Raw genomic sequence first — 20,733 nt, forward strand, 5'->3', positions numbered from 1 at the left:
AGAGGACATTGTGCATAGTGACAGCAGTATTGTTCAATGAGTAATTGTGAATGACTTAACTACTCTCAGCAGTGCAATGATCCAAGACAATCCCAAGGAACTAATGAGGAAGCTTACTATGCACCCCTATAGAAAGAACTGATAAAAAGAACATTTGTGGATTGCACATATATAACCTGATTGCGATATTGTGGAGAGGGAAGGAAAGGGAGAGAGGGAGGGAGAAAAATTTAGAACTCTAAATCTTTTGAAAATTAATGTTGAAAACTACCCTTACATGTAAATGGAAAATAAAATAAATGTTTGTTGAAAGAAAACAGAGAGAGAGAATGGAGCAAACATTACTCAATGAATCTACAAGACAACAAATATTACAACAAAATTAAAACATTATTAAAAATAGAAGACAATGCAAGGTACTTACTATATTAAAAATGACATGAAAAGAGATAATTTTAAAATGATAGGACTCCCTGAAAACCACAAATAAGTAAAAAAAAACAAAACAAAACAAAAATAACAACAAAATAAACAATCACTATATTTCAGAAAATCACAAAACAAAACTATGTAGACCTATGAAAACCATACAGAATTCACCCATCACCTTCTGAAAATACCCTAAACTAGAAACTTGTAGTGATATCATAAGCAAAATTTAGAGCCTCTAATATGAAGGAAAAATGCTCTAAGAAGGCAGAAAGAAGACAAGTATCAGGAAAGTACAATCAGTATCATGCAATTCTTATCAGCATATTAATCTTGGAGAAAAAATCTTGGAATTCAATTCAAAAGACAAAAAGGCAAAGACTCCAAACCCAGAATAATTTATCCTGATATTTGAGTATCATTTAATAATCAAGGGGTGGGGTGGGGTGTAGAAAAGAAAGAGAACTTTAATAGAATAAAATATTTTCAAGAGCAGCAAATGTGTGGAACCAATGAGCATAAATATATGTTATTATTATTGTTCCCAAGATCTTGGGCAAAACCATGGTATGCAAGAATGAAATACCTACTATTTAACTGTAGTTCTTGAAGTTCCATTCACGTTTTTCCCATTTAAACAAATCAACCAAGGTAACAGTGATGGCTTTTAATGATGTAATATTTATTAAACAAAAAGGAAAAAGAAATAATAATCATAATGTAATAGTCCACTTATAAACTTGGGTCACACTCTACATTAATTCTCACAGTGTCATTGGGAGAGAATAGACATAGATGTGTAGATGTCTAGGAATGAAGCAGGTAAGCAGGGAAACCTATGCATCCAGAGGAAGAGGAAGAGTATAAATTATCTGCCAGTTCCTGGTGTAATTGTTCCTCATCAAGGGACTCTAGGCTCTTTTGCTGAGTGTTTCTTTAGTCACTCCTGTCTCTACATACCACTAAAAAACAAACAAGAAAACAAAAACAAAAACAAAAAACAACAAAAAAGTTAAGATCTTTTAGTAAAATCTGACCTGAAATCTAAAACTATCCAGCTATATTACACTGGATAACCTCTGAAAAATTTCTCCTAGCAAAACATTTTCTCTTAAGTCCACTAAACTATTACCTGTTGAATTTGCCTTCTATAGCTATAGGTGGCAGTAAAGAATAAGGCATATAGAATTGAGTTTTCTACCTTGAAATCTTTAAGTAGCAGTATAAAAGACAATAGCCTATCCTTATTTTTCCCAAACCAGCTCTTCATCAGCAAGGCCAGCAGTAGTCATCCTTTTAGCTCAATCAGGCTAATCTGTCTGGATTATTTTCATCTCCTTGATGAGTAATCTTTCTTTTTTTCCCCACATAAATATTTTATTATTTTCCAGTTACATGTAGAGATAGTTTTAAATATTTGTTTTTATAAGATTTCTAGTTCCAAATTTTCTCCCTCCCTCCCCTCCCTCCACCCCTTCCCAAGACAGCAAGTAATCTGAAATAGATTATATATGTACAATCACATTACACATATTTCTGCATTAGTCATGTAATGAGAGAAGAATCAAAGCATAAGGGAAAAACAACAACAACAAAAACAATAGAAATATTATGGTTCGATCTTTATCCAGATTCAACAGTTTGGGGTTTTTGGGGATTTTTTTGTTTTTTTTCTGGATGTGGAGAGCATTTTCCATCATGAGTCCTTTGGTACTAACTTGGACCATTGTATTTCTGAGAAGAATCAAGCATATCACAGTTGATCAACACACAATGTTGCTAACACTATGTACAATGTTCTCCTGGTTCTGCTCATCTCACTCATCATCAGTTCATGCAAGTCCTTCCAGGTTTGTCTGAAATCTGCCTGATCATCATTTATTACAGCACAATAGTATTCCATTGCATTCATATATCATGACTTGTTCAGCCATTTCCCAATTGATGGGCATCCCCTCAATTTCTAATTCCTTGCCACCACAAAAAGAGCAACTATAAATATTTTTGTACATGTGGGTCCTTTTCCCTTTTTTATGCTCTCTTTGGGAAAAAGTCCTAATAGTGGTATTTCTGGGTCAAAGGGTATGCACAGCTTTATAGCCCTTTGGGCATAGTTCCAAACTGCTCTCCAGAATGGTTGGATCAGTTCACAGTTCCACCAACAATGCATTAGTGTTCCAATTTTTCCACAGCTTCTCCAACATTTATTATTCTCCTTTTTTATCATATTAGACAATCTGATAGGTGTCAGGTGGTAACTCGGAGTTGTTTTAATTTGCATCTCTCTAATCAATAGTTATTTAAAGCATTTATTTTCCCCCTTTGGTTTTGTTTTATGTGGAAATATGCTTAACGTGATAGTAATGTATAACCTATATCATATTGCTTGCTGGCCTTGGGAGGAGGGAGAAAAAAGACAGTGGGAGAAAAGTTTTGAACTCAAAAATATCTTTACATGTAATTGATAAAAAGCATAAATAAAAAACTAAAATAAAAGAGAACATAGCTGTATAAAGCAACAAAATAAAGCAAATAAATGCAAATGTTTATAGAAAAATTAATTACTAGAAAGTTTAAAAGGAGGTACACATATTTAGAGAATCGGCAAGGGAGTTGGGAAAGGGGGAGGAAATATCATTTATGAGATGATCTTTGATCTGCATTTTAAAATGAGTAGCATTTGCAGTGTCTGTCCAAGGTTTATGTACTGATGTACTGGTTGAATAATGGATCATACATTCAACTGCATAGCAAAGTCAGAAAAATGGATGGTTACTCATCACATGAATATCACTGTAAGGTTTGCTAGTCTAAAATCTTTGGGATGATCTTGTGTCTCATTCAGAAATTCCTACAAAGTTCCACAGCCTGATATTATCAAGACAGTAGCATACACAAGCAGCAATGATTTGTAGACCTTATCATCCATAGGGAATTTCTCTTCTACTTGGACTTCTTGTTGGACATGATGTCCAATAGCAAACAACTTTGAAGGAACATAGTCTTCCTCTATTATGCATAACTTGATATCAGTATGAACTTAAGCTCCCAATACTAATAAACAAGATTAAAAAAAAAAAACTTTTCCTCCCTGAAACCTTTTTCTTCCTCCTGACTTTACTCTTCCAATCAGTGCCCCCACCATACATCAAGGCTTCCATCATTGAAAACTTGATTTGTATGTATTCCTTTTCAGTCTTCACTTCCCTTATTGCTCATACTTAATTATTTGCCGGCTACTGTCAATTCTACCTCAGTAATATCTCTCTAATATGTCCCTAGCTCTTCATTTCCCTTCCTCTCACCCAATTGCAGATCCTCATTACTACAGAACAGCATTTCAATATTTTTTTTGCATTTCTACATAGTCTTTGTAATCCATCATGTATATGACTTCAAAAATCATAGCTCTTATGCATATCTCTTATTATCATACTTTATTCAGGATTAGCCAGGGGATCCCTATTGCCTAATAAATAAAATTTAGACACTTTTGCCTGGTGTTCCAGGTCCCTCACTATTTATTAATGATCTTTTTAATTTTATCTCTTTATTTTCATCTTCATTATCTTTATTATTTTCATGTGTGTGTGTGTGTGTGTGTGTGTGTGTGTGTGTGTGTTAGGCTACTAACAAGAGAACATGGGTATGCTAGGATCCTTAACACAAGGATATGAACAAAGGCCTAGAATATCTTTAAGATATGCTTGTCTTTCATTTATTGCTAACCATAGACAATGTCAACTTAAGTTCACTCTTCATGGAAAATTAAGGTATCATGTTTGTGGGTATATGTGTTGTGCATTTAAGATATTTGGTGGGAGTAACTTCCATAGAAGCTGATAATGATACTAGAAATATAATTCTGAGTAGCACTTCATTTTGAGTCATTGGAAATTGAGTCTCAAATCTGTGGGAAGAAAAAATGCATTTGATTCATACAAATTATATGCTGTTTCTTTTTCATAGTTTCCTATGATTTTCAATTCTCCTGAAAACTCTGTCCAAAGAAATGCTTACCAAAGAATTGTAAAATCTTCTGAAGTTGTCAATTGAATATTATTAAATATATTTATTTCATTCTTGTGTTTGTTAGGAAGTCTTATGAGGTTTTAAGGTCACTTTCTAATTTACGGATTAGAAGATGTGAAGACTATCTCATTTAAATACTGTGAATTATGCATGAATGATCTAATGGATTCTCTCAGTAATGCCCTAATTATGCATTAATTCCATAAAAAAAGAAAAATCTGGTTTATGTTAGAAGTTGCACGTTTTTACAACCAGCCAAGAATGAAGAGAATTATACCTTGTTAATGTGGTTTAAAAAAAGTCATCTTTTTATTACCTTCAAATCATCTTCCCTTTGCAACTTTATGAAAATTATAAAGTTGATTTTTGCCATGCCATGCAAAAAGAAGAGGGGGGGGGGGAAGGCAGAGCAAACTATCTTTAGTGCAAAAAGACAGGGAACCATATTGAGTTATACAACTCATTTACAACGATAAAGACTGCTGTCATGGCAAACTCCAAAACACATTGAGAAGATTTCGCTGATTGCTTTCAGTTAACAACCACTTTGGCATTTATTGGCTTAATTTTGTACCCATTAGAACAAGCTGAAAATTCAAGGAAGCAAGGAAGGAAGCATATTAGGTTTTAGTTTCACAGTTGCTGTGCTTAAAAGAAAAGAAAAAAGCAAAAAAGAAACAGCTTTCTTTTAGAAATGTTAAAAAGCTCAGCCCTGAAGAACATAATCTGTGCTGGAGTAATAAGTGTCTCTTAAGGCAGCTTCCCCATAAAACTGTAAGCATCACCTCCTTTGTTGCCCCTCAAAAATCCAAATTGGCATATCCTCCATCACAAATTTTCCCATTTGCTTGCCAAATATATGGAAGGGCATGGTAGGATTTCCTTTGGTGGTAGCAATAGACATAACTATGTAAATACAAATATTTGGTAAAACATTTTCCTATGGGAAAAACAATTTTAGTGAAGGTTTAATCTTTTTGGTAAGGTTTGTCCTTGTGGTTTTATTGATATATGGAACTAAGGAACTCCCAGTGGAGAAACCACCTTCATCAATGCAATTAGCCTCTCAGTCAAGACTTGCCTGGGCATGGAGTCTGAGAGACAAGTTATTTTCTAGCTTATGAAACACCCTGGGTAAGTCACTTAACCCAGTCTGCATTAGTTTCATCAACTGTAGATGACAACATAATCACAGTGACCTCACAGGATTGTTGAGAAGATTAAAGGAGATAATATTTATTAAATAACAACAACAACACAGTTCCAGGAACAGAGTAGACACTTAATAAATGCTTTTTATCTCCCCTTTCCTTCCCCTCTTTTATTAGGGTTAAAGGAAGAGAGGAGTGGGAAAAGAAAAAAAAAACAAAAGAAAAGAAAAAAGAAAAAAAGTTGCAACAAATTGTCTTGATGACTATGAGGTCCAATGACTTTACGGAGATCACACAACATGTCTAATATCAAAGGTAACATTTACTTCATGGTCTTCCTGATGCTGTCTACTAAGTCATATTGGCTCTTCAGCCATCCTTACATTCTGGTTCTTCCAGACTCTAATGGGTCTGTAATCAGATTCACTGGAGTATTCCTTTTAAATTTGTAGAATGGATCCCATTCATTCCTACCTCACCCATATGACTCTCTTCCATATCCTCTCTTAAGTGTACCACGTTGGAGACTCACTCAGCATCATGGGGAGCTTTTAAATAATATCTTAATGGGGCAGCTAGATGGTTTAGTGGATAGAGCACGGGCCCTGGATTCAGGAGGACCTAAGTTCAAATCTGGCCTCAGACACTTAACAATTACTAGCTGTGTGACCCTGTGAAAGTCGTTTAATTGCCTCACCAAAAAAAATTTTTTTAAATTAAATAATATCTTAATCATATAGCAAGGATACAGATTGAAGAATAGAACAGTCTATCATTATTCCTCACCCAGATTCTGCATCTGAACCATGTAATATAATTTAAATTTCAAACCATTTCAAAGAAAGAAAAGGTGTCCTGGAAATATGTTAATAAAGAAAAAAGTAAACTATTTATGAAAAATATATGTAAAATTATTTGATGTCCAAAATAGTGGTGAGTGGCAGTGGGAACCCAGTTAATTGTTTTCTTTCTGAATACTGGAGAGAATATTCTGCTACTCTCTCCAGTACTAAAGCTTCGATGGGTGGTTATCTACCTCAGATTAAAATTATCAGCATCGCCAGCCAGAGCCTAGTGCACAATCTCTAATGAGATAAAGATTTCAACTGCCAAAATCTCCCTACAAACAGCCTGTATGAATCAAGGGCGCACTATTCGGAAGCATGCTTCAACCGACCCCTGAATGTGACCTGCTCCCAGTGGAAAGCAATTTAATGCTCTGTTGCACACAGAACAGTATATATGAATCACAAAAAACCCCCAGATAAATTAGTGACAGGTACATCTGAATAGGACTGTTTCTAAGTCCCTTATCTGCAGCCAAGCAAGCTTGTTTCACATCGCTTTCAAAGATAAAGCCACATAGCAGGCTGCCTCTGCCAAGTCCTCTGGAGGCAACCGGGCCCCATTGTCCATTAGTGGAAATGTCCCCTTATTATTTCAGGTATTTTGACAGCAAAGGAAGCAAAGTGAAAACTATACGGCAGTGGGAAATTCATCAGCAAATCACCAAGTATTAGGCCTTTTCTAAATGTCATAAGTCAGGGTTGTTTTCTCTTCTACATTTATTTATATATTTATTTTGGATAGTTCCCAGGTCCAAAAGCTGCAACCATGTCCAAACTCCCTATTACGCCACCCCCCCCCAAAAAAAAAACACCCTGCTGGTTATAAAAGACAACTTATCAGGGACCAAAAAAGAATGGTGGGGGGGGAGCTGCCAGCCATTAGTAAGAAAGCTGAAATGTTTGAAAATCACTGAAGTCCTAGGGAAGCAAGGTAGGTAATCAAAAACCCAACACAAGATGATTTCATTTCCCCAAAATATCTAGACCTATAATTTGATAAGTGTAAACTAGCACCTCTGATCCAATTTTAACTTAGTTTCAAAATATAATGTGTTTAAAAAACAAATGGATACAACTAAATACATGTCGAAAATATTTCTTAGATGAAATAGCTAACATGACAACATAATAATAACAATAACAATAATAATAATAATATCTTGGTCTATAATGCAATTCATTCAGTGACAACTAATAATGCAGAATCCAGAAACCATGTTCATAAATGATGTATAGAAACTAAAGATTGAATGCAGATCAATGACCTGATTTGTAATTATTTTCCCTATAGCTCAATCTAGTAAGTAGTACATTATTTAAGATGACTGATATATAATGAATGGAATCCCATTTAGTTCAAATATAGATTGTACTCTCAAAGCTGGCTTATGGAAAATCTGAGTATAGTCTCTTACTATCAGATGGGTTTTGTCCAACAGGCTCTAGTTCTTCTGGTAAGAGGTAAGTATTAAAGGTGGAATTCCTTAGTTGCTCCCCCTTTTATACAGGTAAATGTGGAAATGTCTCTTCCACTCCCATACTCATATATGTTTGGCAAATACATGGTTAACCCAGTCCAATCTCCTAATCTGCACACTATTTTAAAGGAACAATTTCATCTAAATATTTTTCAGTGCGTAATTATGTGTTGTATTAAACTGAATGTGGAATTAAGACTTAGTTTCCTTTGTATTTCTTATATTCCAGCTTAGTGTCCCTTTATACAGTGTTACTCAGGAATAATATCTTTATATCCTATATACTTTAAAACATATTACATAAATAAATTACTAGCATGTTTATCAATAAGAAACACTAGTAATCAAATAAACTCACTCTTTTTGTCCTTAGTTCCTCTGCCTTTTCTTGAATAAAGTTGGGACTCACAGTTCTAGGCAAGGATCTGTTAAACAAACAAACAAAAAGATGTCATATGTAAGTGATTTCCATATTTCTTAACAAAAATTAGACAACCAAAACAAACAAACAAAAAAAGCAAACACATTTTTAAAAAATTACAAAATAATTTTAAATGATACTTAGGGGATTATATATATATATATATATATATATATATATATCAACCAAATTTACCTTCTTTGAAATTACAAAGACTTAATTGGAGTGGATATATTTCCTTTATTGCTGCAATAATTTAAGCAACATTAAACACCAATTAAACGATGCAAGAACTTCAGTTAGTAAAGCAATAAAAACTCCAATTATTATCCTGGTCTATTGTTGCTACTATTTTGATACTGAGTTATTTTATTTACAATGTACTATAGTCATTAGAAATTCCTTAGAAGCTTCCAAAAATGAGAACAGAATGCACACAAAGTGAAATATAATTTTATTAATACAGACTTAACTAACTTATCCTATCCTTTTCCCATTCTCTATAATGCATTTTTAATCATTATTAATGATACCTTCACTGAACTCATAATATTATAATATCACAGTTGATTAAAGGATAAATTTTCCATACTAAGATACTTATCTAGTATTATAATCTCTTTGGTGTTGTCTCCCCTTCAGTGCAGATAGAAACACTTATTTCCTTTTATTCTTTTCTTTTGTTTGTTTTTCTGATTTATTAAGACATATTCCACAAGATTTTTTCAATTAGAAATTCTTTGAAACACAACCATCATTTTTTGCCAGTCAGAGAATAGAGTCATCAGATTCTCCCATTCTACATATTGCTCTACAAATTTCATAAGTTTTAAATTGGCCATTGAATCTGCCTGTGACCTTGTCAACCTCAGCCATGTTCATCTGGATGGACACATGGTCCTTGGCCCCAATGACCCTGTTGCTCATGGAGCATTTCTGCGGCACATACAGGTCCATGAACTTGCCAGCATCTTTCTGCATGCTGGCAGCTGAGGGAACCGAGTGTAAACTCGAAAGTGGTGGAAGAGAAAAAGGCTCTCTTTCTTTTTAATAATAATGCTTTAGGTTGTTGTCTTATTCCGCACGTCTGTGATATCTTTCTCTATTTTTTTTTTAATTTGATGTAACAGAATGAGACAATCAAACTTTTTAAGAGCCTCCTGTGTGTAGATGTTCAACTTTCAGATAAGTCATTGTTCTTACCAGTAAGGAGCTCATAGATAAATAGGAGGATGACACCAACACAATATACATATTGTGTTAAATGCCTCAGAGACATAAAGTGACATGGTGGTCAGTGTCGTAGCCTTGTGGAAGAGAAGGCCTATTTTCAAGTGTGACATCTGATACATGCAAACATTCATTCAGTCAGTCAAAAAACATTTAGTAAGGACTTCCTATGGGCTAGGCCCATGCTAATAACTGGAAATCCAAAGAAAGACCAAGGAGTTAAAAAAAAAAATCTATGAAGCGAGACAACTGGCAAATGATTAAAAGATGCATACAGATTATATGGAAGGTAATATCAGAGGGAAGGAAAGAATTGTGTTGTGCATTTGGGAAGGAGACTGGGAAAAACCACCCAAGAAGATAAGATCTGAAGTCTTGTTCATACTTTGTTTTTAAAGAGAACCAATGACATCAGGAGGGTGATATCTTGACTTGCAAGTGAATTTCATTTAAGTGAGGCAGAGCTATGCAAAGTCACCAGATTCACTCTGTCCTCCAGACCCATCTGGTTCCAGTGGACAGTCTTCTATGAAATCATTAGGTAGAGGTGAGAAGGGATAACATTTCAGGCCAGAGTTGGGAGAGGCAATATCATTTGCAAGAAAGAGGAGGATTTGCCACAAGCACTGCTGTATTATAAAGTACATGGTGGAGAGTCAAGCATAATAAGCTTGGAAATGTAGGAAGAGGCCAGACTCTGAAAGGTTTTTAATTAGCTAAACAGAGCACTTTATACTGGATTCTGTGGATGATAATGAGCCATTGGGTTTTACTGAATAGAAGGATGTGACCTATTCACTTTGGCAACTGAAAAGACAATAGATTGGAATGGAGAGAGATAAGGAAGGAAAATCAAATTTTCATTATTGCCCATAGTCCCTTATGGGAGGTGATATGAAGAATCACCTCCCACAGGGTAGGAGCTTTAAAAAGACAAGACAATCTAACATGATGTGTAAGTAGAAACAACAAGATCTGGCAACATATTAGATATGTGGTCGCAGGATTGGAGGAAGTTTGAAAAGGACAATGAGGCTAACAGAGTGACTAGGAAGATGGTAACATTCTAGAGAGTAAGAAAAGTTTAAAATTAGAAAGATTTAGAGGGAAATCTGGGTTCTGGTTTGGGCGGGTTGAGTTCTAAATGACTCAAGGACATCCAAGAACACCCAATTTTTTGTTGAGTTATGTCCAACTCTTTGTGACCCCACAGGTGGCCCACTGGGGACAAAACTGGCAAGCTCCAGTTAGTCAATGCAGCTCTGTCTTCCTCTCCTTTTCCTTCTTTTGTCCTTATAGGAAATCATACCCTTATTGTTTTTTAAATAATAAACATTTTTACTGATAGTTGTGGGTTTCAATTTTTATCCCTCTTTCCCTCCCTCCCCTGCCCCCTCCGTGAGGCAATAATTAGATATGGGTTATACGTGTATGATTATGTAAAACTTTACCATATTTTTCATGTTCTACAAGACAACTTGATTAAAAGGGAAAAAAATGAAAATGAAAAATAGTATGCTTCAGTCTGTTCCATCAATATTAGTTCTTCCTTTTGAGGTGGATAGTATGTTTCATCAATAGTCCTTTGGGATTGTCTTCTTGGATCATTGTAGTGTTAAGAATAGTCAAGTCATTTACAGTTCTTCATCAAACAATATCACTGTCTCTATGTACAATGTACTTTTGGTTCTGATCACTTCACAACACACCATTTCATAGAAGTCTTTCCAATCTTTTCTGAAGTCATCCTGCTTGTCATTTCTTATAGCACAATAATATTACATCACCATCATATAACACAGCTTGTTTAGCCATTCCCCAATGGATGGGCATTCCTTTGATTTCCAATTCTTAGCCATCACAAAAAGAGCTGCTAGAAATATTTTTGTACAAATTGGCCTTTTTCTCTTTTGGGGGATGTCTTTGGGATATAAACCAAGCCGTAGTATTGTTGGGTCAAAGGGTATGCACAGTTCTATAGCCCTTTTGGCATAACTCCAAATTGCTCTCCAGAATGGATGGATCTTTTTACAACTCCACCAACAGTGTATTAGTGTCCTAGATTTCCAACATCACCTCCAACATCCAATATTTTCCTGTTTTGTTATATTTTTTACTCTGAGAGTTGTGAGATGATACCTCATAATTGTTTGCAGTTGTATTTCTCTGATCAATAATGACATAGAGCATTTTTTCATATGATTATAGATAGCTTTGATTTCTTTGTCTGAAAACTGCCTGCTCATATCATTTGACCACTTATCTATCAGGGAATGACTTGTATTCTTATAAATTTGACTCACGTCTCTATATAATTGAGAAATAAGGCCTTTATCAGAGCTATTTGTTTCAAAAATTCTTTCCCAGTTTTCTACTTCCTTTTTAATCTTGGTTATATTATTTTTGTTTGTGCAAAAGCTTTATAATTTTTGTATAATCAAATTATCTATTTTACATTTAATTTTATTCTCAATATCTTCTTTGGCTGTAAATTCTTTCCCTGCCCCAAAATATGACAGATAAATGATTCCATACTCCCTTCATTTGCTTATGTGTAAATCATGTACCCATTTTGACCTTAGTATATGGTATAACATGTGGGTATAGTTTCTGCCATACTGTTTTTTACAATGTTCCCAGTAGTTTTTGTTGTTAATGTGAATATATGCATCACCTGAATTTGGTGGAGGTACCTTATTATCCAAAAGTATTTTTTTTTGAAACCCTGGGTTAATAAGATCAAAATGTCCTTCATCTGAACCCATATAGCTAGCAGATAAAAGATGCTACCTAGTGACTTCTTTTCCCTCAGGATAGTAAGTCCCTATCTTATGGTAACATCTGGATATTCTTATCCTTGCCAGACCCTTTGTTTGTGGAATCCTGTAATCTTATCATGATGTTTCAGTATTTTTTCCATACTTGTTATAACTGAAATTGTTAAACTGTCTTTGCTTCTGTATCATAGTATTGAAACTGACAATGCTCTGTAATCAGTGGACAAAAAAAACAACTATATATACCCTCAGAAATGGGAAGTCCTCTGAGCTTCACTCTTAGGAGAGGAGTTTCCACATGATGTTTTATATTTCTTCTTGGGATAGCCATGTTGATTTATGTCTTGGCACAGGACCTAGATGGCTCTGGAAGAGAGAGTGAGGCTGTTGACTTTGCATAGCCCTCTCTAATTAAATCTGGTTCACTGCAAGTCATTATATCACTTCCTAACATTGTGGTCTTCTTCAAGAATGAAGGATAAACAACAACAGCCCTAAAGCAACTCTCCAATACTACAAGTTATAGACAAATTCATAACTTTTGACTATGGAAGATGTTTGAACACCTATTAAATAATGAGTTTAGACCAAAAAGTCAACATATATTAAACAATTTCAAATTAAATTTCATATAAAGTCAGAGTGGAATGATTTGGGTACTTGGTGTTAGAAAACCTTAGTTCAGATCCTGGTTCTCTCCCTTAATATCTGCATGACCTTAGACAAGTCATTTGATATGCCTTCACCTCAGTTTATTCATCAGTCTGGCTTTTGATGAACTTTCGAGCTGTAGAGCTAAGATTGTATGATCTGAAAGATAAAGATTGTATGCTCTGAAAGATAAAGTTGAATATCAGCAACAGAGAAGGGTTAGAACTAGAAACTAAATTAATATGACACAATTGTGGATAGTTTGTGGGACTTAAACTCATTAAGACCTGAGTTCAAATCCCAACTCTGACACTTAATACTTATGTTACCCTATACAAGTGATAAGCACTTGGGTCCAATTACTTGGGCCTTCATTTGCAAATGCCAAAAAATAATAGCTCTGTTAGATACTTCACAGGGTCATTGTTCGGTACAAAATAGAGGCCGTATATATGAAGAACTTTGCAAATAAGTGTTGATTTTTGTTTATGAAGGAAATTATAGGCAACTTCAACTTTATAGGGTTTTTTAAAAATAAAAACTTGAAACCCCATAGAACTAAGGGCATAAATCCTATCATGCTAGGTCAAAATTATGACCACCCCACTCAAGATATTGTCTCTGAAAATGCCATCAAGGGACATATTCTGTAAGGTAAAATGGTAATTCAATGGCATGGGAATGCTTTTTCCTCCTTTTTGTTTTCTTTCTCTTCCTCCTCATTCTTCTATTCTTCCAAATCCTTTCTATACATCTTTCCCTCTTTCTGTCCCTTCATTTTTATTTCCTTTTATTATTTCTGCTCCTCTCCTCCTTCCTCTCACCACAACCACAACTTTCTCAAATGATATTTACATGGTTATTTAAGGTCTAAAAGCCATATATGTGTGTATGTATATATGTATGTTTATATGTGTGTAAGCATGTATGTATGTATATGTGTGTATGTGTATGTATATATACATATATATATATATATATAAAATCTCTTATGAACTTCATATTTCTATGAGTCAAGTACTACAATTTACAGTTAAGAAAACTGAGCCTCAGGGGAGCTAGGTGGCACTGTGGATAGAGCACTGGCCCTGGAGTCAGGAGGACCTGAGTTCAAATCTGGTCTCAGACACTTCCTAGCTATGTTACCCTGGGCAAGTCACTTAATCCCAATTGCCTCACCAAAACAAAACAAAACGAACAAACAACTGAGCCTCAGAGAAAATTAATGACTTCCTTAAAGGGAAACAGTTGGAAAATGTCTGATAAAGAATTTTAACTAAGATCTACAGGGATTTGAATCAAGGTCTATATAATTCCAAACCCTGTTTGCATTACATTATTCTCCATATATTTTATATGTGTGTATATGTATATATGTATATAGATCCAAATATACATATATATGCATCTTACTGTATGTAGAACTCATAGATTTGCAATTGAATTTTTGGAAATTATCTTATTTAACACTAATAAAAACCCTGTAAGGTAGATGCTATCATTATGCCTATTTTACAGTTGAGGAAATTGAGTTTTAGAGAAGTTAAATGAATTGCTCATGGTATCATAGTCAGTGTCTCAAGTGGGATAGGATCCCAGAACTTCCTGCCTCCACAACCAATACTCCATCCACTAAACATGCTATAATAACCCTTCAGAGATTTGGCATTTCTGAAATAACTAATCCTCTTTGTGAAGCTTGCCATTCTTTTAGTCTATATCCTACCTTAGGATAATGGATCTGACTCTCAATATGTGCTGTCAAATATCATTTTCGTTTATTTTCCCCTGATTTATGTCTTTAATTGTAAAGGGACTTGGGGGTGGCAAAGGTACTCTCTAGTTAGAACTAGATCTTGGCAAATAAGTTTCTATTTAAGCTTCACATCCCTAGCACAATCTTATGAAATTCTATTATTCTCTGTATTCCTAATCTTTTCATTCTGGTCTGATGTACCTCATCTCTTATCATTTTAGGTGACTTTCTCCTGTATATTTTTTCTCTCTTAAGTCTTTCTAGAGTTGTGTTTGTCCGCAATATATTCAGAATACTAAGTATGTGTAAAAATATTTTTTGAATTGACTAGCCTAATTTTGGGGGTCTAATCTGACTGGAGGACTAAACTGGGGACTTTTGACTATTTGGCTATCTGACTTCTTTAATTTAATATGGGCCGTTTATAAAGTTCCACCACACCGCTCCACTCCCAAATTGATAAGCACAGGATTAAGAAGCCTCTTAACTAAATAATCCAAGTAGAGTTTATTTATGAGATACTATTTCAAATTAGGAATACAGGGAAATAATGTACAACCTGACTGCTTTCCTGCAGTCTCTTTCCACTGAGTCTCTTTCCCACCTGCTGAACTTCTTGAATACAATAAGGGCCTTAGCTGCCTGAGGCCTCAGGGCACGATACACTTTCCCTAGTCAGCTACTTTCTTCTAACTCCTCTTAATCTTCACTTTCTCCAACCTGTACCCTGTGCTGACCTGCTTCCGTGCTCTTCACTGCCTCCTGGTCAGTCTGTCTTCTGCTCCATCCTTGTCCGGGCTCCCTTCTAGTCACCCTCTAGTCCCTCTATCTAGTCCATCCTCGAGTCTTCTTTTAGTCTGTCTCCCTCCTTGCTCCTCCTTTTTTTCTCTATCTAACTCCCAGGTCTATATATAACTTTTCTTCTCTCCACTCAAATCTCGGGGCTTCCTTCGCCCCCACAGACCAAGCTAATCCGCCAGCCAGGGCTGCAGCTGGTGGGGGGGTACTCTCGAGCCTCATGCCTCACAGGCTATCTTTCAGATAGCTCCGCTCAGGTCGGAGCTGGGGGCTTTTTTTTTTTCCCCAGCTATCTGACTTGGCATCTTGTATAGCCCACGGGGCTTTTTTGCTCAGTGGAAGCTGAGGAGGAGGGGGGAGATCCTGAGGGCCTAAGGCTTTCTAATCTCAGCCTAAAGGTAGGGTCCTCAAATCAAAATAAATTTCCACATATGGAAGTTGATACTTGGTATTATAAAGACAGAAATATTTGTGTGTACACACATATAAACATACAGACACATATAAACATATATGTTACATAAATATACACAGGCACACATGTGTGTATGTCTCTCTCTTTATATATGTATATATATATATATATATGTGTGTGTGTGTGTCTATATGTGTCTAAGTCTCTCTCTATATATATGTGTGTATGTATATATGTGTCTGAGGCCAGATTTGAACTCAGGTCTTCCTGAATCCAGGACTGGTGCTTTATCCACTGTGTCACCTAGCTGTCCCCTCTCTCTTTATATATTATACATATGTGTAATAGTCACTAAGATCTTGGCCTTCATTAGATAACTAACATATTAGAGACAAATTACATATGTAAAAATAAATAAACACACATACATTCTGACTGATAAAGAAAAAATGTCTTCAAGTACTTGTGTACATGAAGCTCAACTTCACATTGCTAAGTCATACCTGATAGCTCAGAAGTATTGTCTTAGATGTACAGCTCCATCATGCTTAGTATTAGTTATTTTTTTTTATCCAAATGCTTTCCATATTTGTGCCCACTCAAAAGGCAATGAGAAATCTTTTCCCAAAACTCTTGGTTTGGTCATGTATTTCCTTAGTGATATTTTGGAAAGAACATAGGAAGATAATTAAAATCCATGAATACTTGTCCTAGATATGTCACTATCAATCTCCCTTTGGGTGAGTAACATATCTCTGTGTGTCTCCATTCCCTTATCTACACAATGGAACTATTAATATTTTCTCTACCTACTTTGCCATATTTTTCTGAAGATTCAATAAGACTAGAACAGTGACTTTATGGAGGCCTTGTTTATGTGTATATTAGAAAGAAAGGCCTGAAAGATATGAGAAAGAAGCAGTTGTAGAAAAATACAGCCTTAGCTATTTGCTACAATTTGATATGATGCAGAAATGGGAACAGCAACAACAAAAAAGTAATTGGTATGATTTGAATGATCCCATTAGGATGTTTGAGGAATATCTTAAAATACAGTTAATTTGTTTCCTTTATTAGGAAGTTATATTTAACACTGCCAAACCTAATGGACTAATTTCTCTTTGGTGGACACTACTGACCTCCTTTTGGATCTATGCTCTCATTCATTTGCAGACTCCCCGACCTCTGCATAGCAGTCTTTTTGTACACAGTGAGCACTTTAAAAATACTTGGTAAAATCATCTGAATGAACAGCTCATCCATACCCTATTGTTCAGCTCCACTTGTAGAGGTTAATACATACTTGCTGGTTGGCTGGTGGCTTAGAAAATGTATATGAAAGCTACTTGGAGACTTATGGAAGTATTATCTGAAGACAGAAACCATTACTCTAGTTTTTGTCCTTGTGTCTTATATTAAAATGACTTGAAGTGTCTTTTGCAAGGTAATTTTCCTTTATTACAACTATGGTTAAATCTCCCCTTATCCCCTTTTCACAATTAATCTCCTTCTTTAGGCAGAAGCTAAAGCAGAAATGTCTCCAAATACTCTATAATACTGAAAAAGATCTGGGATGAGATGGAGTGAAAGAAGAATATGAATTTAGGAAAATGAAAACAGATCTCAGACATCAGAAAAATGGGAGAGTGTTTTATAGAAGGAGCAAAAGCAATTGAACTCAGAAACTGATTTCAGAGTTGGCATGTACTTGTCTATTTGTAGCGCTCCCATTTATGTATCATAATAAAATTTACAGTTATATATCACTTCAGAGGCTACAAAGCACTTTCCCCACAGGAGCCTTGTGAGGTGTCACAAGTATCACTATGCCCATTTTAAAGGTGAATAAACTTAGATTGTAAGAGGAAAAAAGTAAATAAATTTATAAATAAATTAAAATGAATAAAAGTGAATAAAGTTATTAAATTCCCTGAGTTCATAGAACTACTATGTTGTTGGATTGAACCCATGTCTTCTGACTTTAAGAACAGGTCACTTCTGACCATGTGCTAGACCTAAAACAAGTAAAACCATAGTCCAGTCTAGAGAAGGAAGAAAGGAAGATGGGAGGGAAGGAAGGAAGAAAGGAAAAAATGTAATAGCAGCCTAGTAGGCCTAGGTCCAGTTAGGAGTACTCTGGCCATGAAGAGATCAACTCTGACCATGAGAAATAATAGAGTTGATCAGCTTGCTGGGGCCAGTTAAAGGGTACTCTTTCCTTGGAAAACCAAAACATTTAATTAACTAGATAGTGGTTAGTCAGATTATGAAGTGGATGTGTCATGAGTAGCCAGCAAGTTGGGCACCTTGAAATTTGTAACAGGACCCTAATTGGGCCAGATGTGCTTGCTACATGGTTAGGACCAGATAGTGACAATAATCTTCAGTAAGGAATATGATATTTACTATTTCATGTATCCTGTTCCCCAATAGCTAGCATCCTCATTCCCCAAACAGCTGTAACTTTTCAGTACTCTCTCTCCCACCCCCACCCCCTTCTTTCCTCTATGAAACTATCACCTTCTCCTTTGTCTATGGAGGAACGTGCCATAAATCTGTTCCTCTCCAGGAGCTGAAGTTTAGAATTCTTTTCCCAGCCATGCCTCTCTGTGTTGAATAATAAAAACTTTACCTAAAATTTTGATTGGATCATTTGTGTGAGTAATTTTTTGGTAAAGGAATATTTTCAGATTCAGTATTGCAGTAGCAAAAGGAAGGATAGGAGGAAGGGAGAGAGCAAGAAAGGGAGGAAGAAAGGATGGGAGGGAGGAAGGGAGGGAGGGAGGGAGGGAGGAAGGAAGGAAGGGACTGGTATCCATGATAGGGGGGTTTCCACTGGGAAGGGGATTTCTGAGGTATGGTGAATGGAGCCACAGGGTAATTAACTTACATATTCACACCTTGACATTAGTAGAGTCAAATAGGAAATTAGCTAATTTTACACATATTGCATATTAGACCTACAAGAAACCTTTGAATTTAAACAGTTTAGCCCCCATACTTAAAAAAAAAAAAAGGTTATCTTTCTATTTCCAACCCCTTTCCTTCCAGTCTTTTTCACAATAGTGTGAACTCTTTAGGGGATAGCAGTTGGGCAACAGACTCCAAGAAGCTAGATTGGATGATAATCCAGGTTTCTTGACTCCCACTTCTGTACCCTTCTTAATCAACAAACATTTAATAAGTAGCTTTAATAAGTAATAAGTGTCAGGGATTATACTAAAATTGGGATTCAAATAAAGGAAAATGCAGTCCCTGATCTCAAGGAACTCAAAGTTAAATGAATTGCAAACAACTATGTACAAATAAGCTATATACTTGCTAAATTAGAGATAATTAGGGAAAGGAATATAACTAAGGTGTGGGGTAAGGAAAGGCTTACTGTACAATGTAGTATTTTAGCAGGAACTTGAAGGAAAGCAGAGAATCCAGGAGGCAAGAATGAGGAACGAACACCTTTCATGCATAGAGGGCAGCCAGTGAAAATGCCCAGAGTTGGGATGGAGTATCTTGTTCAAGGAACATTAAAGGGATTAGTGTTTCTAGATCAGTGATTTATATTCTCAGCAGAAAGTATATCACAAATTTATTCATACCTTGGTATTGAGTTAGTTCTAGATACTAGTAATGTTTCCTAGTATCACTAAATTAATCTGGTCAAAAACTTCACATTTTTCCCTGAGCTATATATTTGCAAATTTTAGGAAGTATCATATAGATGAATATATTCCTGGAGGTAAATTGAGGCATCAGCAGGCTCATATGGCATATAATCAATCGTGTTTGCTTTTAAAGTTTTTATATTTAAAGGTGTGCCTGTGTTTTTTTTTTCCTGAGAAATCAGTTCCTACCAAATAATGATACTGTATTGTGAAGATTTGAACCAAGAGGAATTGGAAAGATCTCTAATTTCCACACTGGGAACTCCCAGTCAAATGCATCCTCAAATCTTCTTTATATTGACAATAAACTTCTCTTAGAATGAAGCAAGTTTTGACTTCTCCCGTACTCTTAGAGATATGAGTCAAACTTCTAGATTTTGAAGGATGATTTAAGGAGTAAACACAATAGTTCAAAATTCTTTTCAGAATACAAAGCAAAGAGAGAAGGTGAAATATGACCAAAGATATATATATATATATATATATATATATATATATATATATATATATATATATATATATATATATATATATATATATATAACCACTGGGCTCACAATTTCTTATTTGCTATAATGATTATACTTTCAAAATTAAACAATACCTTTAGGGCACCAAAGAAAAGACAGGAGTGTGTGTGTGTGTGTGTGTGTGTGTGTGTGTGTGTGTGTGTGTGTGTGTGTGTATCTACACCAAAGGTATTCCTGATATTGAACAAAGAAATGTGGACTATTTTAGGAACTGGGGATGATCTGGGTGTTTTGGAAAAGAAAAATATGTAGTGGATTCATATAATTTTCAATACTTCACATTAATTTGATATGAATTATATTTTGTAAATACCTACTATGTGCAAGGAACATGATAGGTGCTTGAGACAGATTGATAGATGTATGGATGCATGATAGATGGATAGAAATAGATGCATAGATAAATACATAGAGATATATGAATGAATGAAAAAATATTTCTAAGATGCTTACTATTTGCAAGGTAGTTTGCTAAGTGCTAAAGATAACACTGATTAATGCAAGTTATTGATCTCAAAAACTTAACATTCTAGTTGGGAAAAATAACATTTAACT

General features: G+C 35.2%; 2 protein-coding genes across 2 annotated transcripts in view; both read right to left on the reverse strand.

Moving 5' to 3' along the window:
- MGAT4C (MGAT4 family member C) overlaps window positions 1–20,733 on the reverse strand; it is a 749,687-nt gene that overhangs the window by 491,541 nt on the left and 237,413 nt on the right. The window contains exon 3 of the mRNA XM_043967011.1: window positions 8,297–8,363. The gene's annotated coding sequence lies outside the window, so the exon portion shown is untranslated. The remainder of the gene's footprint in view (window positions 1–8,296; window positions 8,364–20,733) is intronic.
- LOC122727569 (40S ribosomal protein S21-like) lies at window positions 9,128–9,340 on the reverse strand. The gene has a single exon (XM_043965170.1). The coding sequence runs from the start codon at window positions 9,338–9,340 to the stop codon at window positions 9,128–9,130; it is 213 nt and encodes a 70-aa protein (XP_043821105.1).

Source organism: Dromiciops gliroides, chromosome 5, assembly GCF_019393635.1.
Source record: "Dromiciops gliroides isolate mDroGli1 chromosome 5, mDroGli1.pri, whole genome shotgun sequence".
NCBI lineage: Eukaryota > Metazoa > Chordata > Mammalia > Microbiotheria > Microbiotheriidae > Dromiciops > Dromiciops gliroides.

Excerpts from the sequence above, each read along its gene's own strand:
- LOC122727569 (XM_043965170.1), bottom strand. The coding sequence starts at position 9,340 with ATGCAGAAAGATGCTGGCAAGTTCATGGACCTGTATGTGCCGCAGAAA.